At 40.2% G+C, this 23,479-nt stretch overlaps 1 protein-coding gene across 1 annotated transcript; it reads right to left on the reverse strand.

The window, feature by feature from the left end:
- Positions 1–639: 639 nt before the first annotated feature.
- TERB1 (telomere repeat binding bouquet formation protein 1) lies at positions 640–21,844 on the reverse strand. Its single transcript, XM_060254334.1, has 18 exons — positions 21,784–21,844; positions 20,197–20,307; positions 19,957–20,085; positions 19,113–19,244; positions 17,812–17,872; positions 17,604–17,722; positions 17,369–17,491; positions 16,297–16,449; positions 14,990–15,121; positions 12,980–13,105; positions 11,773–11,936; positions 8,071–8,226; positions 5,831–6,201; positions 4,577–4,641; positions 3,752–3,847; positions 2,793–3,014; positions 1,895–1,995; positions 640–1,020 (listed from the first exon to the last, which is right to left on the reverse strand). The coding sequence occupies exons 1-18, from the start codon at positions 21,809–21,811 to the stop codon at positions 655–657; spliced, it is 2,655 nt and encodes an 884-aa protein (XP_060110317.1). The 5' UTR covers positions 21,812–21,844; the 3' UTR covers positions 640–654.
- Between the last annotated feature and the right edge of the window lie 1,635 nt (positions 21,845–23,479).

The following is a 23,479-nucleotide window of genomic DNA, read 5'->3' on the forward strand; positions in this document are numbered from 1 at the left end:
CAGCCATGCTGCATTTGGCATCAGCAGATCTATTTTCCCCCCATAGGAATAAGAGACTAAAATAAGACTACTTTCAAAATGATGTGGTGGCATTGTTGAATGCATCCCTGAAGGCACTAATGGCCTGGATGAATAAATCTCAGTTCCGTATAAGACAGGATTGATGGTCTAGGAGACTCACAATGCCTTACTGTGCAAAGCCACACCACGATGGCCCTGTAAGTGGACCAGTAAATGGCTACTCTGGCTAAGGGTGCACCCCCCCACACACAAAAAAAATCAGCTTGGCTATACTTACTGGATCCCCATGTGATTGGATGTGACTTTTTATCAGCTTTGGTTGATTTGCCAGTTTCACTGATTTCTGGAAAATAAACAGACCCAATCATGGTCTTGGGTTACGTTGTTGCTGAATTACCTACAACACAGTGATCTTACAAAAGGTCCAGAAACTCCAGCTGGTGCAGAATGGTAGTCCCTGCCCTGGGAAATTTGTTCCAGCCCCTCCCTGTTCTCTTCTTGAAGACCAATAAAAAACAGCTTTGTTACAGCATGCCTTTGGGAATTAATGAGACTACGGTAGTTCTTCCACAGTTTTATTTTTTTTTTTTAACGTTTAAGACTGTTGATTTCAGAAACTACTTTGTGAATTCTTTATTTTAGAAATGGTATAAATGCTTTTAAGATAAAGAGATTGTTCTTAAAATTCCAGTATAGTTGTACAATATTAAATTTTTCTATTCCCATCACATGAAGAACATGGACTATTACATAGATGACTAGTAGAAAGTAAATCTGTAGTAGTAGTACCTGTAACTTGCAGTATTTCTTTGCAAGATCAACATTTGTCCGTCCTTTCTGAAATGGGTAGCCCCATAAAATTGAATTCCAGTGATGCCCCTTTTTTTGGACACCCTCCAAAAGATAGTTTATTTCTTCTGATGTAAAATCTTTCCTGGTTCTTCGTTTGCTTCTTTTGAAAGCTGTTATGGGTACATCTGCTAAATGAATTTCATTATTCTGCAATATTAAAATAAAACAAGCCATGTGTTTAGAGAGATAAAGTGCAATCTTGGGCGTGCATAAGACGTAGCAGCTAAAATGTAAGACTGGGAGACCCATATTCACTCTTCCGTGAAAGTGTGTCAGGTGACCTTGGGCCAGTCATTCTATCAGCCTAACCTACCACTCTGGATTATTGTTGATAGGATAGAGATGGACAGAGTAATGTTGAGTCTCTGCTTTAGGCTCCTGTTGGAGAGAAGGGTATAAATACATAAATAAGGTCCTAGGTTCAGACTTTATGAAGGGTTAGGTAATGCTATAGATAGAATAACAGAAAAGACTGGATTGTCCAGCTAGCTTCATGACTGGGGATTTGAATTTGTATTTCTCTGCTCAAAGGCCACTCCCTTAGCCACTAAAACACACAGACTCTTTTGCATGTGATTGATTCATTTTGAGCTTCAGCCAGCTTCTATCAGGACTGAAGTCAAGATCTAGTAAGGCATAAACATTTTAAAGTTCTACCGACCTTAGGGTTAGTCTCTCCTGTTGAAATCAATTATGGTAGATTTAATTGTGCTTAACTCTGGCAGGATGATGCCCTGAGTATCTTCAGAAGCTGAGAGGACTACATTCAAAACTAGTATTTTATGCTTAACCTCTTCTCAGGATATGAAATGTCACACTGTTAGAATATTTAAAACCAATACTCCTGCAAAGCCGCATTTTGAGTAATCTTTTCGCAAGCAAGTCAGCAGAAGTAGAGAAGCTACCAACATGTACTAATTGTGTTATTATTGGTGAATGTCCCAGTTGAAGGTGATTTATCAATATAAAATGCTGACTATTAGGAACTGTACCAAAATGTTCAGCGTAAAACGGAACATACCTCATCTTCATCAAATGAATAGGTATGGTTTTTGCCCAGGCCCTCATCTTCAAGGCATGTTTGCTCCTCTGCCAATGTATCATGTTTTGCTTGAAGATCAGCTGTTTTGATTAGTACATTATTTGCTTACTTACTAAAAACTGAAGGCATAACTTTCTATTATGAAGAAAATATGAGGAAACGCTCTGTTCCTCTGTCAAGCAAGGGAGCATCTGTATGGTTGGACTGGTGAGCTGGAGGGGAATCTTCATCTTTTGTGCAGGTGCTTCACCTACAAATGCATCCCATTCACTTCCTAAACTGTTTTCTTTCTACCAGGCTCTAAAACAAGTAGAATCCAGCTAAGGAAAAAGTGACCTGGGTGGCGTTTACAGGACAATCTCAATAAGTATGGGAAGAATCAAACACCTGTTTGTTTTACCCTGCAAATACCCCACTCATCCGCATTCATATTAACTGCTGCTTAGAAAACATGTGGTTGAGTTCTGCCCTTATTGGCACTTTTATACTTTTCCTCCTTCAAAGTAATGGTTCGTTTTAATACAGTATTCCCTAAAAATGGCAAAGTCACCAGTATCTTATTCTTGCAGGGAAAAAAAAATCAGAATGATCTCTAGGACCAAACCAAGGAAGTAAGCCTCCAACTCTATGGTCCTGGGTGAAGCTGACAGTTTCATTTACAATGATATGCAATGCTTTTTATCTTCTGTGAAGTCATTTTGTGCAGAACTAGACAACTAGCATAACTTCCTGAAGGTCTACCAGCTGGCCATTGCTTTTAGCCCTTTAATCAGGAAGAGATGTTGCGGGCAGTGTCTGTGAAAGGTTCTAACATTCAAACAAATTTCTACACATTCAGGGCTCCCTGATTTTTACTTGAAGTATTGAAAGTACTTACACTTTGAAGGCTGAATTTCACCTTTATTCTTCTGTATTTTATCAGAATTACCATTATAGTTCATAGAACAATCCGTGCCGGGGATAACAGATCTTTTTAGATTCCTTTTATATTTCATTTCAGCGTGTAGAATAACTTTGTGTTGGTCACACAGATATTGACAAGACTGCAAAATCTTGCAAAAATTGCGGCTGTTTAACAAACGTCCTGTTGTTACACAACCTGGAAAAGCAGCATATTGTAGAAATAGCGAGTAAATGTCAAAATCGCATCCAACAATCGAAGCATCTTGGGCTGTTTCTGCTTTTATTACGTTATTTTCTTTTTTCCAGCTTTAGGCAGCTATAAATCCTACAAATCACTGAGAACCCCTCAGGGAACCTAGTGTGAAATTGCTAATTTAAAGTCAGAATTTTAATATGATAAAATTTATTATTTTGTTTACAATTCTTGCCACTCTCACTTGATAATACTAATAAATAAATGGCACTTCGTCTCTTTCAAAACCAGGATAAAAAGCAGGGGTGAGAAGAAATCATAAGGCCTCAGTCCTTGGTGTCCTTGTGCCCATACGGTGCTTCCAAGGCAGTAGTTCAAGATAAGTACATATATGTTTGTGTCCGTGCTATATAATTGGACAAGAATTTCTGATTTCTTTGCCTAAATTTCAAATTTCTTTTTAATGTCTTTTTTCAAAATACAGTGAGTTATAATGGTGACAGATGTCTCAAAATAATAAAGTGGTGTAATGGAGAGTGTCAGACTAGGATCTACAAGTCCCAGGTTTGAATCCCTACTCTGCCATGTTCACTGGGAGGCCTCAGAAGAGTCAGATACTGTCAGCCTAATTAGCTCTATTTGATTGAGGAGATGGATGTGAGCTGCTTTCAGTCTCCATTAGGGAGAAAAGTAGGGTATAAGTGATGTAAATAAAAACAAAAGCAAAAATGTCCCAGTACCTGAGCACCTTAATTCTGATACTTTAGAATCCATAGAAATAGTCAGAATATGATTTGTCCTTGAACCTGATGTGCTTGAACTCAATTTCAATGGTTCTAAAAGAAGAAGAAATTACTTGAATAATATGAAATATATGGAATAAATATTCAGCTTTGTTTCATACGTTATATATATTGCAAATGTACTTTTCTAGACATAGAGACCATAATTATATATCAAGATAATAAAAAAGTGGTTTGTACATTATGCTCTAAAATAAGCTTAATTCTAAACTATGGCCAGGCTCTAAAGTACATCAGTTTGTACTTTATTAAGTGATGCAACAAAATGGGGTCCACATCCTTTATATTTAATGCAAATGTGGAGTCCAAAAACACCATTCTAAGCAGTTACACTTCTCTAATTACATTGTTTATGTTTTAGATACAGCATATATGTTTATAAATAGCTTAACCTGTAAAAGGTTTAAAAGGTGCTACCAGACTACAACTTTGTTCAAAGGCACACCTATTATTCTTGAACAACACATACAATCCATCTAGAGAACATGCACAACCGTTGTTTTAATTGCGGGGATAGAGGTTACTTATCTTGCCCTCCTTTATACCACGCTGCTTGCTTTTGAGGATCTTGTAGACTATAGAAGCAGTTTGTGAGGGTTGCAAAGGAGCACAGAAGAAAGAGAGCAGGTAGAAAGGCCTGATTACACATTACAGGCCCTTTCATTTTGGCTCTGAAATCCAACATGTACAACTACATTTAAAGTAACTTTATTTCTAATAACACTCCAGCTATTAAGAACTTGAATTTTAAGTTATCTGTACCTGTATTTGTTACTTGCTTTCTCACACTTTTACCTACAAAACCTGGTTGCTTGAACAAACATTCACTGAAAGGATAAAATGAACATTTTAAAAACTTAAAACTAGGTTTTAAAAAAGCATAGTAAAGTCTTGTTCTTTCACAGTTCACAAACATCATTTCCCATATTGTATTGTGGGAGAAAGGACTAGCTGGTGTGTTTTGGGTTGAAACTGAAACTTAGGAAGTTTTTGTGGCCGACCTGTGCAGCTCCCATACTGGGACTGCTCAGAGTCCATAAAGCAGTGAGGGAACTAGAAGCTAGATTTTTGTTTCCTCTGTATTAACGATAGAAAGTTCGCACCCTCAGAGTTCATGGCAGAATTCCTAAGGGCTGAAGCCTCCATGCAATTTCCCACCTTTCTTCTTTGAACAGCAGAGCCCAGCCAGCTCCCAAACTGCCTCTGAAACTTCCATTTTAAAAGTGGCGTGATTTCAGTTGTATCAGTGTTACTGTGGTGTTTCCTTTAGCAAACACATGCATTGAACCACTAAGACAGGTGTTCTTAACCTTTTTTGTGCCTTGGACCCCTTTGGCAGTCTAGTAAAACATATAGATCCTTTTGAAATAGTGATGAGTGTAAACCATATTTAGAAATATCTGCAACAGCTGAAATGTGATATGAAAATATCAATCATTTCTATTGGTGACAAAGTCACAGGTAGTGCCTACATTCGTAATTGAAGAAAATGCTAAACTTCAGTTAGAGGTTAGTAAACATAAAGATGTAATTTCCCCCCATCCAAGTTCAAGGAAAGGCTGGCCATAAATATATACACAAAATAAATATGTAGATTATGCACCCTTCAAATAAACCTTTAAACAAACCCAAATGGGAATCATTAGACCAGGGCTCTGTGGTGCATGTACACTGATGTTTAAAAATATAGGCACGTTCACACTTTATGTGCTTACTGGAGGATACACTAAAGTACCAGCAGCAACTGGGTGTGCTGCACACATTTTGAAACAGCCTAATGAAACATGGGATTCTATATCCCTTTCTCATTTATATCTATAGCTTTGAATTTTTTTGCCATTCCTTTCCAAAAGTTGCCAAGCTAATTGTCTAAACCACAAGTAGGTGTGCGCCCAGCAATTAAAAAAAACTTATTGATTTCTCAGTAATACTGTATTAGCATGTCATGTGATAAATCCGATTTAAAGTTTACAATTACAAAGTAGTGATTTATATTTAAAGTAGAAGGAACAGTACCTTAATTGAACATCAGATTTACCAGACTGAAAAACAGTGCTTTTATTTTTAATGTGGACTTCTTTTGTGCTGGCTGTTTTCATTTTATGAGCTGAGTGAAGAAGATTATGGTGACCAAAAGAAGCATTGGTTGGATTCTGATTGGCTGGCTTTAACTGATCATTCTTGGATGACAGATTTATAAATTTAGTGGCAATCAGCTGATTTGATACCAAATTTAGCAGCGATTGGTTCAATTTTGTACATCTCATGCCTCTACTAGAGCTTTGGTCGCTAGCATTTACTTGTAGGCGTCTTGATGTAGTCTGCATAACATCTTCTGGAGAAATGTTGTTACAGCCATCAGTAAATATCTGTCTTCTCACTTTTTCCTGTATTTAAAAAAGAAATCAGTTAAGGGACATATAACATGCATACAAATAAAAGCATACTTTTATTGAAGGATTAGAAAGGCTAGATGATGGGTGTCAAACATGCAGCCAAATCAGGCCCTCAGAGGGCTCCTATCAGGCCCCCAAGCAACCAGCTGTCATCTGCTTCCTTCTCCCTCTCTCTTGCTTCCTTCTGCATCTCAGCTTGCTTTGCAAGGCTTGCTCAATCGCACAGGAGCTACAGAGCAAAACTACTATTTTCTCCATTCGCTGAGGCTACTTCCTTGGGGAGGAAGGGGGGTGGGGACAGAGCTTGCTTTGCTAGGCTTTCTCAATCCCACAGCAAAGCTACTAAGCCAAGCATCTCTTCCTTCTATTGGCTGATGCTGCTCCCCCTCCTGGGCCCCTGGGAAAGGAAGGAAAGAACCAGAGCTTCCTTTGGCCAGTTCCCTGGATCCCATGGGAGAAATACAAAGAAAGCACCTTTAAGACCAACAAGTGCTAATGTTTTAAGCATGTTTTATTTTAAGGGGCTTTTTTAATTTAAAAAAACTTCAATTGTTTTTGTCTGTGTCCTTTATAAAGTTCATATCTCTGCTACCTAATCTTAAATAGGTACACACATGGCCCAGCCTAACAAGGTCTCATTTATGTCAGATCTGGCCCTCATAACAAACGAGTGACACCCCTGGGCTAGACCAAAATAAACATGATACTACTAAAAGACTAACGAGGGTAGGTTAGGATCCACTTGATCATTTGGGTTAAACAGAGCAAGCATGTGAACTGTTTTCTACCAGCGTGGTCCAGTTTCAGACCTGACAGTAATTGTTGTGTATACTCTGTGGTTTAGGATGAAAGTAATTTTCATGAGCCCTTATTAAAGACTGGCTATAAAAAGGAAGACCAGGGAAACTAATGCCCTAAAATAAGGACAACAAATGTGAAATTATTTTTAATGTGGTTGGATAGATTGCACAGTAAAATTATCCTACAGATTAATACAGAAATGGCAGCAAGATTGCATTTAAATGAATGAGAAAACAGTGACTCACAAGGCAAATAGGGTGGCGGAAAGTGCCCTCAAGTCACAGCCAACTTATGGGAATTCCACAGGCTTTTCAAGGCAAAAGCAGGACTGAGGTGGTTTGCCGTTGCCTGCCTCTGCATAGCAACTTTGGATTTCTTTTATTTGTTTAAATATTCATTCATTCCTTCACATTTCTATCCCACCCTTCCCAAATGGGTTCAGGGCAGGTCACATCAATAAAACAGATTACAATAATTTCTAAAACAGCTAACTAAACATAAAAGCAAACAAACCCGTTAACTAATTAAATATTCAGATGGTGACCATTTCAAAAACCTAGACCCTGGCTGAGCAGTAACAATGAGTAAAAGTAGTCATAATCAAGCGCTACTCCAGAGTGGGCCGGTAGCTGGCAGGGAGGCCATATCGATGGTCTGTGATGCCCACTGTCTCAACTAAAAGTCTGGCAGAAAAAGTCCCTGCAGATTTCTAGTGGAAGCTTGTTCCACCAGGCAAGGGGCAGGACAGAAAAAGCCTGTGTCCTAGTTTCCATCCAAGAACTAACCAGGGCTGACCCTACTTAGCTTCCAAAATAGGGCTAGCCTGTGCCATCCAGAACAGGGCAAATATAGTGGGGCTGGGAAAAATTGTACCACCAAAATGCTACCATTACATGCTATAATTGTAGCAAAATACAGCTGTGCTAAGACTGAAACATAAAGCTATCAAGAATCCTCTGGCAGACTAATTTAGAGAAAACATAAATGAAATATTACAAAGCATTGCTGCAGTGTTAATGAGTGTGCTCTGTATGCCCCAGTCTTTTCTATTCCACTCACATTTAAATGCCTAGAATTACTGTGGCTTTGTTCTGTACCGTACAGCTGTTTTCTGATGTTGTCCTGGTGCAGCTTGTGGTTTTCATTTTGGTGTCCCTCACAGAACTTATTACAGAACATTTCATATGTATTCCTTTTCTGATTTTTTTCCTCATGCTGAAGATAACATAACCTCATTCAGTATAAAAAGCTTGGAAATGCTATTCCAGTTCAAATACAACACAACAAAACAGTGGCATAAAAATAGCAAAACCTAAAACATTTTCCAGCTATAAAAAAATCCTCAGTTCCAGAAACTGGTACAATTTGCAACAGACATAAGGGCCTTTTTCTGCCATGTCTGACCTCTTTATGATCAAAATGTGTTTTCTTTAAAGGAATTTATAGCAATGGTTATCAGGAATTAAATTATGACTAAACAGTCATATATCACAAAACAAAATATCACAATGAAACTAAATATAGTAGCATGGATGACCGAACATATTGGGGGGGAGGACATTCTTGCAGGTAGGCGGGGTCTTTTCCCTCATCCCCTTCTGTGTGATATGAAAATTAACTATTTTGTGACAAAATATCTTTGGCCCCAGTTGTGTGGCCAAAAGGCACATGATGTAGCACACCTGCAGAAGCTAGTCTGCATCTTATTGACAGGGGATCTCCTGGGTCTGCATGTATTGCCCTGATTAACATGATGGTACAAAAGCTGAATATAAATAGAATAAATAAAATAATAGTTTTGCCATTATGTCTGAATAACACGCTATGGCTTGTTCTCTTCCCTTCACAGTGGGATTAAACCATGGATTGGAATTCTGGTTTGGAGGTGGGAGAAAAACAGGTTTCTTACCTGTAACTTATGATCTTCGAGTGGTCATCCGTGCAGTCACACACACGGGTTTTCCCGCTGGAACGAACCCGACCTCGGAGAATTCAAAGCTAGCCTTAAGCGTTATTTTTGGCGTGCACTTCCTCCCGCTCTGGGGGGTAGGCATCCACTGCGCATGGGAAGTGATGAGCCTGCAGGTAGGTCTGAATTAATCAGGTCGTGGACCACGTCAGTTATCTTGGGAAGGTCGGTGGTCAACTTAATGTTCAAGGCTGTGGCCATGTCAGTGATGAGGTCAAGGTAAGATTTGGCCCCTTCAGATGGGGAAAGATCCGCAGGTTTGACTATTTCAGAAGCCGGTGACGCTGGTTGAGATAGAGATTGTGATGAATCCGAAGTTTCCGGATCCGAGTCTTCTTGATGCCGTATATCTCGTGCATTGGGTGTTAAGGGTTCCGGTTGGAGAGGTTTGGTGACCGGTAGGTTGGGTTGCTGCTTGGATGTTGACGGCGTAGGGGAAGTACCACCCCGATGCCAAGGAGATGTTCCCTGTTCCAGATGACGAGGCGGTAGGGTCTGTTGGTACCGAGGGGAGTCATGGTGTTGATACTGGTCGTGGTATCGTGAGCCTTGGTATCGTGAGTCTCGGTGTCTGTCTGAGCGGTGACCACGGTATCGAGAGTGGCCGGAGTCGATGGAGGGAGAACGTGATGGTGTGTAGCACTGGTAGGAGTATCGCGATGGAGAGCGGGATCTGCTATAATAGCGATGACGTTCGTCCCTGCTTAAGGATCGTTCTCGGAACCGTGTAGCTCTATCCCGGCTAAGGGACCTTTCGTGGTACCGATAGCTTTGTAAGTCTCGGTGCCTAGGGGATGCGATTCGTCTATCCCCAGAAAAAGATCGTTCGTGACGTCTGTAGGGTGCATGGTCTCGACGCCGAGGAGAGTCGAGCTGGAGTGGAGATACCATAGCATCCCTATAAACACGAGGGGCAGTCACATCGCGGAAGGAGTCGGAACCTAGGTGGTGCTGCAGCAACTGCGTAGATGGCTGAGTTGGTTGATCGGCCAAGAAATGGTCTGGCAAGGATTCGTGGATCGACGGAGGTGATCGAGATCGGATTCGAATGACCTCGGTATCGATGGTATCCGTCGGTGTCAAGATCTGCTTCGGAATGGGTGGTTTCGGAGCCGTAATCACTCGCAGTGATGAAACCGCTGCGGAGGCCCTCGCATCCGAGGCTCTCTGGTCCGGTGAAAGCGGTTGCTCCTTGCCCGTTGACTCCAAGTGTTTCTTCTTGGAGTCGTGTTTCTTCGGGTGTTTAGAGGGGTTAAGCTTCCTGGGAATCAAAGCCACTGAAGCTGCCTGGGTTGTCCCGTCCCTTTGAGGAGTGAGGGAGGGCGGAGATCTCTGAGATTCAGAGGCCTGAGACATAGCCGGTCGCAACGAAGTTTCCAGTAGATGACTTTTCAGTCTCGCGGCGCGGTTTTTTCTAGCTTATTTGCCGAATTGGGCACAATGAGCACAAGTGTCCGTTCTGTGAGCTTCGCCCAGGCAAAGTAAGCACAATGAGTGGCCGTCTGACAAAGGGATTTTAGTCCCGCAGCGGGTACACTTTTTAAAAGTGATTCTAACTTCTTTTCCTTCCATACACCCGGGGGGGGGAGGGGGGAAGGAGGGAAAAGGAAGGGGACGACAGAGGAAGAGATATATATTTTATATATATATATATTACAATACCAGTAGAAGAGATCGAAAGGAAGAGGAACTGAGAGAAAATCGGTGATCGGTAACGAACGAGTGAGGTAGGCTAGAGATGAGAGGAGACGCAGCGAGGAAGGACTATCCCGGGCGGTGGTCGGAAAAAAACTGGTGGGTGGAGCGCCTTCTTCGCGCTCTAGGCATGCGCAGTGGATGCCTACTCCCCAGAGTGGGAGGAAGTGCGCGCCAAAAAAAACGCTTAAGGCTAGCTTTGAATTCTCCGAGGTCGGGTTCGTTCCAGCGGGAAAACCCATGTGTGGGACTGCACAGAGACCACGAAGAAGATCGAACATTAGCTGGTAAGTAAGCAATAACAGCAAACTGCAGCTTGCTACAAAAGTGGCAATGTTTGATTTTTGAGCAATGAGCAAAAGGAAGACATATGTGAGTCTGAGAATCTTCCATGTTTATACCCAGGGCTTTTTTGTAGAAAAATCCCAGCAGGAGCTCATTTGTATATTAGGCCACACCCCCTGGCACCAAGCCAGCCGGAACTGCATTCCTGTGTGTTCCTGCTTTTTTTTAAAAAGCCCTGTTTATACCTATAATACAGCAGTCATTATGCATGAATCAAGCTCTGTGTTTCTGCAGATAATAAACCAAGCTAGTTCTTTATCATGCAAACAGTTTCCTGTGTACCCAATTTATCTAGCTCACAACATAACACTCAGGCTGTGCTTGCAGAATTCCATGGGTTAATGCTGACATGGATGAGAATCCTGCCTGGACAATCATAATGATGAATCACTCCCACTTTGTATTCTTTTGTTAATTCATATCTCATCAGAACCAGAGTTGTATCGTTAAGAGATGTGTCCTTCTACAAACCCACACTGACACTAATTAAACTGGTAGAGATTTCCTAACTACCATTCAACAACACATTGGAGTGGTAAATGCAAGTGACATAAGCTGGTCACCTAAATTTAGGGAACTCAAGATATTCTTGTCAGCAACCCAGCTGACAAGATAAATGCAGCGTCCCTGGGTACAATTTTCCCTTTTGTAATTCATACAGACAAAATTATCTTGCTCACAACCCCATCCATTTTCTCAGATTTTGACAGAGTTCTCCAGTTACTACACTTTAAAACAAACAGATAAGAAACCTCTTGATGTTCATTTTCGAGCTGTTCAATGCGACATAAAATTTGTTTTGCTTTCGCCCTGTAGTCTTCAATAATCCCCTCTCTGTGCTGTAGGTCTTCCTCTAAATGTCTTACAGCCTCCGTATTTGATGAATCCTCACTTAGTTTCACTGACAATTTCTCAGCTTTTTGAAAAAGAATAAAAATTATCACTTGGAATATAACAAATATATATTTTCTATTATAAATTAAATACTGGCTCTCAAGAAAGGCACAGGGTCATTTCATGGCAATTTTGGCATAGGTTCTTTGTATTATCCAAGGATTCTTCTTCAGAAAAGTGGTTCATGTGTGTTCTCTCTTAATATGATTTCTATTTCAGTGCCAGGAAAGCCAGAAGCGAGATCAGCTGTCAACTATTAGATCTTTTCCATGTGAGTTGTTTGCCCCAGCTCAATACTGTTGGGAAACAGGTTTTGTTTTCTTCTGCTTGCCCACAGCATCATGGTGCTCTCCCCAGCCTTTTCCCAATTGTTTTTCAAACCTGCTTGGCTGTGGAATTTTAGGAACTATTACATTAAAGCCTGGATGACTGCCTTGTAGATGGGAAAATCTGGATTTTTTTTCCCAGTTTCACTGCCATGTTCCTTGCCCCTGTCGTGGCCATTTGTCATCACCCCATAAGAACATAAGAGAAGCCATGTTGGATCAGGCCAATGGCTCATCCACTACGGGGCTTATTTCTTTTAACTGGAAATCAAATATCATTAATATACTGTTATTTATATTCTTAACCATTCACTATGATAAACTATTATTCATGTGCAAATATAATGTAATCTGTGAGTTATACATTTGTCAATGGGTGTGTTTTCAGTAAATGGCAAAGTGGAAATACCTAGGCCCTGGGTATTCTGCTGCCTGAAGCACAGTGGCATTGGTTCCAGTCTGGAGGTGATAAAGCCATGCCTGGCCCTTCCTCTAATGCTGCCATCCAGGTGCAAGAAGTAATTGGAGCTTATCTTGCACTTGAGCAACTGCAAAGCATGTTGCTTGGCTGGGAGAAGATGAGGCCCAGCCTCAGAGAGAGAAAGAATCAACAAAAGCTTCCCCAGCCCGATCAGCTGAAAGCAGTTCTTAGTCATCACAAGCAGCCTGGCAGCAGTTAAGTACAAATCTGCCCTAAAAATATTTCTTTAAACAGAGATTAAAGAAACAGTGATCTTACTGATATGTTTGCAGTTTTGAAGCACAAAGGTTGCAGCCTTGTTTAATTCTTCATCCTGTGATTCAGTTAGGGCCTGAATCATAAGTGGAAGTCCATTGTTCTTAACCAGAACATACTGATTCTCCTCTAAAACACAAGACCATTAGTGCCAGTAAAACATCTGTTCAGACTAATATTAATTAGCAGTACTCCCCACCATCATGGCCATCTTGTAGAATGGCCTGCCTGAGGAGGTCAGGAAGGTTCCCACGCTTGTGGCATTCTACAACTACATAATACAATTGTTCAGGAGGACATTTTTATAAATGCAATAAGGCCATATTATAATGTAAAGGTTCAGGAAGAAATTTTAATACAGACTGTGGACTCTACTACTCTGCACAGTATGTATTGTCTTGTTCTTACTACATTGCTTTTTCCTTATGTAATACCTTTTTTCCCTTGTTTTATCAGATCATGTTTAATACTTATGCTTTTTTCAGGTTCCTGTAATCCTAGTCCTATTGTTTAGTTTATTAGATGCCTTATTTTATTGATTGCATTTATTTTCATTGTGTAATATGCCCTGACTATCAGTGAGAGAGGTGAACTATAACAGATGTAAATAACTAAAGTTTGGAAAGGAAAAGCAATACAATACAGTAATTCTACAATCCTCACTTTCAGCTTGTCAATCAGTACAACACTTTGTTCAGAATCAGTAGCATGGTCTGATATGACCTCCTTTACTTGAACTTAGAAAATTTAGAAAATCAAAGGATTTACTTTTTATTTATCAAGTAAGTGTCAAAGAATATTTTTGTCAGCAGCCAAATTCCATTCTCCAAGTCCCATGCTACTTTAGCTGAGTCTCATATTGTGTGCTGTTGTTATGATGGTCGCAGTGGCAAGTAATTTTTTCTCCTACCATAATAATTTGCAGGACATGAGACTTGTCTGTTATCATAGCTAATAGGGAAATGAAACTGAAGAGAACCAGACATAAACTCATTGCAATTCTCAGTCTACCACACTGACTTTGATGGGAATGATGCATGGTGAGGAAGAAGCCTACAGCATTTAAAAAAAACAGTATTTCTTTTAAAAAATACAAAACCTGGGAGTATCAGGATTTTATAGACTTTTGCAGATTCTACATGGGAAATTACAATCACGTATATTTCTGAATCTCCTAAGTAAAAAGTACAGGAAATGTCAACAAGAGACAACAAAATTAATTTTCATTTTAGATTGAAATATACTGTTGACATGTTTGAAAATGCCAGCATAGCTATGCTATTTTGTTTCCTTTTCAATTAATAGTATTTACAATGTAGTAATGAAGACTTACATTACAATGCATTAAACATTTCAGGTCCTGAACAGGGGGAAGTCCCATCCTGCCAGGCCCACTGTAAACTAGGAATCCAGCCTCAGTAACCCTGCCTATCCTTATCTGCTGATAGGCAAAATAGGAAGAGAGGAAGCAGCTTGGTGCCCAAGACTCAGAAAGCAACTTGGTGCCAAATCACACAGTCCAAGTCCAGTCCTGGTCAGATTCAGATGAAGCTTGGAATACAAGGACAGCCATTATTTTAAACTGCAGCCAAGTCAGAAGTCCTTTATACATATGTTATCTGTTAGTTCAGATGTCTCCTGAGGCTCTGTTTAGTAACAAAATTCAAAATGTGCCTAATCCTATTAAATGTAATAAGTTTAAAAGTGACATGGAAATCAGTTTATGTTTGGACAGAAAAGAGATGATATACAGGTCTTTTCCTGGACTTCTGGATAGACCTTTATTAAGAGCCTCAGATTGCCTGTTTTGTTCTGTCTCTGCTGGCACATTCAGATGAGAGACTGTTAAAACTAATCATGGTACATAACCAGTAACAGCAACTTGGTAATTTTAATAATTTATGCTTACGATGGAAGAGCTGTACACCAGGATTCCAATGCAATCTGCAGCTGAATACAACATTTAATATGTTAAATTTAAAGGACAAAACTTTAAAAAAATGTGACTCCTACCACAGCTATCTGTACAGTGTCCAAGAGTAAGTATAATACTGAATTTTTCTCCTGAAGTCATCATGTTGTAAGAAAGCAAAGTCAGTAGATTGGGCACAATGTTATATCTTGCCACAGCAGCTCCAACTGCATCTATTTCATACAGAATAATTTAGAGAAAAGCATTAAACACAGTGAGACATCATGAGAAGTATTACATTACTACTTGCTTCCAGTTAAGTTCAGTTCTAAACATCCATTTTTTTGAGCAGGAACACACAGGAACACAGTTTTGGCTGGCTTGGGATCAGGGGGTGTGGCCTAATACACAAATGAGTTCCTGCTGGGTTTTGCCTACAAAAAAACCCCCTGTCTGCAGGATCCTTGAAGGAATGGGTGAGGAGAACGTAAATGCAAAGGGGGGGGGGGGGGGCTAGAATTAAGAAGAAGAAGAAGAAGATATTGGATTTATATCCCGCCCTCCACTCCAAAGAGTCTCAGAGCGGCTCACAGTCTCCTTTACCTTCCTCCCCCACAACAGACACCCTGTGAGGTGGGTGGGGCTGGAGAGGGCTCTCACAGCAGCTGCCCTTTCAAGGACAACCTCTGCCAGAGCTATGGTTGACCCAAGGCCATGCCAGCAGGTGCAAGTGGAGGAGTGGGGAATCAAACCCGGTTCTCCCAGATAAGAGTCCGCACACTTAACCACTACACCAGACTGGCTCTCCTATAACATCATTAAGAGTTGTTATAACTGTTCTTGCAAAAATCTGTATTGTGGGTGAAATTGTACGAATGAAATTTGCAGCCGTAAAAGAGACAGAAAAATCAGGAACCAAAGCAAATCTTCATTACACGATCAACTAATGACCCAGGAGTTCCTTCATTTACAGGGAAGTCTAGATTCTACTGCTGGATTTTCTCTGCCCTTGAAAAAATATAGGACAGTTTTACTGATACCATGGGCTGCCAAAAATACAAATCAGTGGGTTCTGGATCAAATCAAGCCTATGTTCTTCCTAGAAACTTAAATGGCCAAAATGAATCTATTGTACTTTGTTCAAATTCTGAGAACACAAGAGTTACTGGAAAGGCAACGCTAGGGAAAAGTGGAAGGCAGCAGGAAAAAAGGAAGACCCAACTTCAGATGGATTGATTTAGTATAGGAAGCCAAGGCCCTCATTTTGCAAGACCTAAGCAAGGCTGTTGTTATGGAGGTCATTAATTCATAGAGTTGCCATAAACTGGAAGTGACTTGATGGCACTTAATGCATGACATGCACACTTACTAGTGGGGTATTTAATGATCTTGGGGTCTGCTCACTCACAATTATCAGCAATACAGGCATCCAGGGTCTTTGTTACCCCAACTGCAAGTTTTGTGCTTGAAGAATTCTCTGATGAATTGTATATCAGTTTGGCAAGAAGTTCATCCAACACGGTCAGTCCACCAATTGAAACAAAAAACTGCTGTAATCTTGCTTGAAGAAAAATAAATAACTATGTTACCAGTCACACTCCTTCAAGTTTCCTATAAGCCAATAATTTACAGGCACCTTCTCAATCACATTTTTGAGACATTCTTAGGAAGATTATCTGTCATTCTCTTAACACTGTATTTTTCAGGGAATGGGAGGATGAAAACTAGCCAACAACCAAAAATAAAAGCACCATCCCTCACAAGTAATCAGAGTATTAGGCTTAAAAAGTGGAATTTCAAAATGCTTCCATGGTACCTTAGAAAGAACATAAAAGCCCTACTGGATTAGACCTCTAGTTCATCTAGTCCAACATCTTGTTTCACACAGTAGCCTACCAATTACTCTGGGGGGATAACAACAGGGCATAGAGGCAGAGGACTTCCCCAGTATGGTTTCCTGACACTAGTAGCACCAGTGAAATACTTTTACTTGATAATGCAGTATAACATTCTGGGAATCATCATGAAGCCATAAACTCACTTGGTGAGGTGCCATGATTCAGTGACAGAGCACCTGCTTTGCATTTAGAAGGCTCCCAGTGTAGTTCTGGATGTCTCAGTTAAAGGATCTCAAATAGCAAGTTTGGGAAAGACTATTCTACGAACAGCTGACACTCAAGACTACACAACAGTAATGGTCCAGTGTTCTGACTTGGTAAAAGGTAGCATTCACACATTCTCTGGCCCTGAGAACACTTCTTTTCCTCTCCTTACAGCAGTACCCAGTTTCATTGTGACTTCTAAAATTTGCTAGCACCTCAACAGGAGGACACCACTTTCTTGTGCTCCAGGAGATAAAGAACACTGGAGACAGCACAAGTTACCCCATCTCCAACTGAAGGACTTAAATCTTTTCACTATTACTAAATGAAACTTGTTTCCATGAAACATAACATGATTGTACAGTGTCAGATACTTACAATTATTGGCAACAGTGAGTCCAATGAATGAACAAACTGGGCGAACTATCTCTGGTTCTGTGCAACGCAGCAGGCAGTCTTTTGCATATGGAAAAACCAAACTGCAGCTTTTCTGATTGTCCTCTGGAGGCAATGAAATCATATTACTTAAATCTCAATTGAAAACTTCTTGTCTTTTTCATATTTTCTGTCATCATGCAAACAATGAAAGTAAATATTAAGCAAGTGTCATTACCGTTCTGGGGATTATTGACACATGCACAGAGAGCACTACAGACCGAAGACCAGAGTTGATAGCACTGGTTAATAGCATTATCCGACAGGTTTACCTCGGACACTACTGAAAGTGTAGTTCTATTGAAAAAGAAAACAAATGCTGTGAAAATGGCATTCTAAAGATTATTGTACAAGTTTAACTGCAATAGCTCAGCTTGCTTGCTTACCTGAATAATTGTAACAGAACATCAAGGCAACCAGATTCTCTCACATATGTTTGCCCGCTCTCTGCAAAATGACCATATATTGATGTGTAACAAAACTGTTAAAAGTCAAAGTATTTCAAATATTATCAAAGATTTCAGGTTTTCACGGCTGGTAACATCATTAGGGTTTGTAGAATCTTTCGGGATCAAGTGCCGTGTTCTACTGGAGAAAGTTTTCCTTCCAGACGTTTCATTCTCAGCTGCGGAGAACATCCTCAATGACTCAATGCACAGCAGCCAAGAAGGTCTGAGCGCCTGCTCCGGCTGCAACGCCACTGAGGATGTTCTCCGCAGCTGAGAACGAAACGTCTGGAAGGAAAACTTTCTCCAGTAGAACACAGCACTTGATCCCGAAAGATTCTACAAACCCTAATTTCAAATATTGTACACAGCAAAATGTGATTTTTTTTTTTTACCATCTACACACAATGCAGTAGGAACACTCCTTTGTATGATACTGAATGTGTATTCTAAAAGGAGCAGCAGCCAAGTACCGTATATAATAACTTAAATACAGGGCTTTTTTTATAGCAGGAACATATTTGCATATTAGGCCACACACCCCTGATGTAGCCAGTCCTCCAGGAGTTAACAGGGCTCTTAGCCCAGGGCCTACTGTAAGCTCCAGGAGGATTGGCTAAATCAGGGGTGTGGCCTAATATGCAAAGGAGTTCCTGCTACAAAAAAAGCCCTGTGGTATGTCTACAAAGTGTAGAACATAAAATAGGCAATTTCTCAGAGTCTAGACATATTAGTGACACAAAGCTTGAAGAAGGGATATTTTATTCAAAATGTTATAAACTGTCAAATGTTTTTTTCATGGTTTTCAGTTCTGGTTCCTTCAAATTTGGAAAATTTGATGCTACATTTCATGTATTCAAAATTTAAAAGTGCTGGAATTATGCAAATTATGGTACTGAACTCTAGTTGACCTGAAAGTAGAATGAAGTTTGAGTCCAGTCGCACCTTTAAGACCAATGAAGTTTTATTCAAGTGTGCAACTTAGTTGTTCTAAAAGGTGTGACTTGTCTCAAACTTTATTCTCCTGCTTCAGATGAACACAGATACCCACATTAATATGGCCTAAAAGTATTAAGTACAGAGATTAGAGAGTAAATCCCATTGGACTTGGTGGGATTTACTTCAGAGTAAACATGTTTAGATTGTACTTTAAGTGTCTTCTAGGTGGCAACCATTGTGATTTAAATTGTGTATGTGTGTGAATAGCTGTAATATATGCACAAGGGGAGGGAAAGACTTACTGTTATTTGAAACAAGTACTAATAGTACATAAACAGACATTCTTTTCAAATTCACACTGGAATTCTTCTGAGTTAGAAACATACAGAGGTCTTCAAATAATCCAGAAGTACACAGAATCTCCTGACAGAACACTGAAACAACACAAATATTATTTTGAACAATATATGAGTTTTATTACATTAATGCAACAAAGCCTTCTAACAGATGATTTTAAAAAGAAGTCTAACATACAGACTTAACATGAAGTAAAGCATACATTCAATTCCCAGATCCCTCTTTACACACACAATAGGTTGTAATGGGGCCAAGGAAATTATATTTATCTATCTCTGAATGAAGCTTGCAGAATCACATGTCTATGATTTTACCTGGGTTTCAATACCCCAACACTCAGAAAGTGGTTCAAGAAGAGTTAATACCAGATACCTATAGGTAGACGGTAAGAGGCATAGAAAACCCCTTTCATGCATTTCTGGTGAAATCTAAAATATTGGGATATGAATTGTTGTCATTATATGTTCCTGGACAATCATTGTACAAAAAACAATGTTCCAAGCTACATTTACAAAGATTCACTCAGTTACAGGGAATCCTCAGGTAACACGGCTCTAACTGAATCAAGATTCTTGATCAAGTATTTTGTAAACTATTAAATTCATTAAAATGATTAATATTTTTGCAGAAAGGCACGAAGAAGCAAAATATGGAAATCAAGGCATGCTTATTCAGAAGCTCACTAAATTTAATGATACTTACTTTCTAGTAAGCATGCTTAGGCCTGTGGTGATCGCTGTTTAAAAATATTATGATACAATAACATATGACACTATATATATATCTTACCATTGTTCTCAGCTAAGCCTCCTAGTGTAAATAAGGCCGATTCCTTTACTATGCTGTGCACACTTGACTTTACCAGGTTATTTATAAACATCAGCCCACCTATTTCTCTAAAATAATCACTTGCGTCACCTGTTGCAAAAGCAGAAATAAATGAGGCCTTGCATTAAAAACAAATTACTTCCACCTGGGAACAAAAACAAGAAGCAACAACTAAGACTGTAAAACAAAATTATATCATACTGTTTTGGTGGCAAAGTGAATAAATAGTAACCAAGGCCTCCTTTTGAGAAGTAGGCTGGTCCATCTGATACTTAAGACATTCAAGGAGTAAATTCAGGTCAGTTTTCATCTCTGTAAGGAAAAAAAATTCAGAATTATTATACTGTAATGTACTGGGTTCGGACATGAGTAACAGTCAACATACTTTATTAGCTAGTACATCACAAAGACAACATGGCGGGGCTGGGTCCCTGATTATATGCATTACCCGGAACAACCCCCTTCCTGGGCAGGTCCAATCTTGACCAGTTAAACTTCCCGCCATAGGCGGATTGCATTTGTCCCTTACTTCAGGTGACCCATGGTTTCCCACTGGTCATTTCAGCGCATGTAATCACTCTGTGTTGGAAATTCAGGGACCGAAATGCAAGACACAACATATACATAATTTTATTTTTCATTCAGCCAGCAGAGCGTAGTGATGGACTAGGATCTGGGGGGAAACTTGGTCAAATCCCTACTCTACTGTAAAGCCCCACTGGTTCAGACCGCCGATCGGGGAATCCTGTCTCACACAGTGGCCAACCAATTACTATGGAGGGCTAACAATAAGGCATAGACACCAAGGCCTTCCCCAGATATTGCCTAAGGTACCTAAAAGGGTTCTTGTGAAGATAAAATGGAGGAAAGAATGATGCATATTCTCCTGAGTTCCTTGGAAGAAGGTGAAATAAAATGTACTATATAAATATCTTTAATGGTTAGTTAATGAATACCTAAAAAGTGCCATTAGCATCCTATTGCAGTTGAGAGCTCCACTTATGTTTGGAGAACACAAGATCCTGGATCCCATTTAATATTTCCACTGACAGAAGAGATTTATATCAGTCGAGCTGACCTTTCTTGCCTCCCCTTGCCACTGTTGCCCAAAATGTATCCTGAAATGCTGCTGCTGAAGGACAAAGGAGTTGCATCTGAGAATCATAGAGTCATACAGCTGGAAAGGACCTCCAAGATTATCTGGTTCATCCCCAAGAAATTAGAGGTCTGGGCTTTGATCCCCCAGTACAGAAGACATGAAATTGACATACTTAAATATATAACCATTTCACTGTCTTGTTAGTAAAATACAATAAGCCTTTAAATAAAAACTATTTTATCAAACATAACCTGTATCTATGTATATTTATTTATTTCCCACTTTTCAGCATCTCTGGCTCCCAAAACAGCTTACAGTAACAACAGACTACTCAAGTAGTAGTTCTCTCCAGTCATAGCCCACTAGGGCCTTGTTCTCCACTTGAGAATAAAAAAAACAATTAAGCCTTGGCAAAACCCTAACATTAGTTCCTGGAGTATGATCTCTAATATGTCATACTATGAAAATTAGACATCTCTCTTCAGAAAGAGATGCCTGTTCCAGCTCTCATTAGAAAATCAGACTGAGGCAACGATATATATATATATATATGGTATATATATATAAATTTTGGCCACTGTGTGACACAGAGTGTTGGACTGGATGGGCCATTGGCCTGATCCAGCATGGCTTCCCTTATGTTCTTAAGTACATTTATAGGAATTTAAAAATCATTTTATCAGCCTTACCACATTGTCTGCTCCTTGCACTTTCCATTTTGCAACTCAACTGCACTGTTTATCTTAACCTTTGTAAAAGAAAAAGGACATCAGTTTCATTAGCAAAGTAGGTGTGGATTTAAAACAAAATAAATGTAAGGGAAACACATTACATTTAGAAAAAGCTGGCTTTCATAGTAATTCCCTTTACTCACACTCCAATGCAGCATAGGGGTAAAGCATGGAAGTAAGCCTGGGGAGATACAGATTTGAACTCCCTTTCTCCATCAAACTAACTGGGCCAGTCATTCTCTCTAAGCTTTCACCACCTCAAAGGCTTGTTGTGAAGATAAACATGGGAAAGAAAACAACCCCCTTCCTGGCCAGGTCCAATCCTGACCAGTTAAACTTTCCGTCCTGTCCAAGTCCAGTAGTGCCTTAATTTTTTCATCCAGGGTATAAGTTTTCGTGAGCTTTAATTCATAAATGCTTATACCTTGTAAAACTTTGATTTTTAAGATGCTACTGAACTCAAATTTTATTCTTAACCTTAATGGAGGAAAAAAACATGTTGTATAAGGTTGCCAATTCCAGCTTGAGAAATACCTGGAGATTTGAGGGAACAGCCTGGGGAGGGGGTGGGACCGCAGGGTGGGACCGCAGCAGGGTATAATGCCACGCAGTAGTCCACCCTTGAAAACAGCTTTTTTTTTCTAGGGGAACATTTCTGTCATCTGGAAATCAGTAATCCTGGGAGATCTCCAACCCCCACTTGTAAGTCAGCATCCATATGTATGCCACCTAGGGCTGCAACATCCAGGTGAGGCCTGGAGATCTCCCGCTTTTACAACTGATCTCCAGCTGGGAGAGAGCAGCTCACCTGGAGAAAATGGCTGCTTTGAAGGGTGGGCCCTATGGCATTGTACCCTGCTGAGGCTCCTCCCCTCCCCAAACCCTACCGTCTCCCAAATCCATCCCCAAAGTCTCTAGGTCAGGGGTGTCGAACTCATTTGTTATGAGGGACGGATCTGACATAAATGAGACTTTGTTGGGCTGGGCCATGTGTGTACCTATTTAAGATCAGGTAGCAGAGAGATGAACTTTTTAAAAGGATGCAGACAAACACCACTTAATTAAAAAAAACAAAACCTTAAAACATGCTTAAAACCAGGGGTTGTTTTGTAGAAAAACAGGTGGTGGAGCTCATCCAGGAATTGTTATGCAGCTGCACCTACTATTCAATGGACAAGAAGATGGAACTCTCAGAAAGGTTCAGGAGCTGTGCTCCTGCTGAATCTGAGGCCTGCTTAAAACATTAGCACTTGTTGGTCTGAAAGGTGCTTTCTTTGTATTTCTCCTGTGGGATCCAGGGAACTGGCCAAAGGAAGCTCTGGCTCTTTCCCTCATTCCAAGGGACCAGGAGGGGGGGAGGAGTCTCAGCCAGTAGAAGGGAGAGAGGTTTGGCTCAGTAGCTCCTGTGTGATTGAGCAAGCCTTATAAAACAAGTTGAGATGCAACAGGAAGCAAGAGAAAGGAAGAAGGAAGCAAATAACAGCCAGTTGCTCCAGAGGCCTGATTCGGCCCCCAGGCCACATGTTTGACACCCCTGCTCGAGGTATTTTCCAACCGAGACCTGGCAACCCTAATGTCACCCAGAGATCCTTGGACCTAGAAGCATTATAAATATCTCCTCTAGGCTTCCCTAGTCTATGAGCTAATTCACAAC

This window comes from Heteronotia binoei, chromosome 14 (assembly GCF_032191835.1).
Source record: "Heteronotia binoei isolate CCM8104 ecotype False Entrance Well chromosome 14, APGP_CSIRO_Hbin_v1, whole genome shotgun sequence".
NCBI lineage: Eukaryota > Metazoa > Chordata > Lepidosauria > Squamata > Gekkonidae > Heteronotia > Heteronotia binoei.

Bases quoted from the DNA above. Each gene is read 5' to 3' on its own strand.
- TERB1 (XM_060254334.1), bottom strand. From the start codon at position 21,811: ATGGAAAGTGCAAGGAGCAGACAATGTG. The intron at 16,450-17,368 runs GTAAGTATCTGA...TTTTTCTTCAAG, and splicing joins ACTCACTGTTGCCAATAATT to CAAGATTACAGCAGTTTTTT. The intron at 1,021-1,894 runs GTATGTTCCGTT...TTAATATTGCAG, and splicing joins ATTCATTTGATGAAGATGAG to AATAATGAAATTCATTTAGC.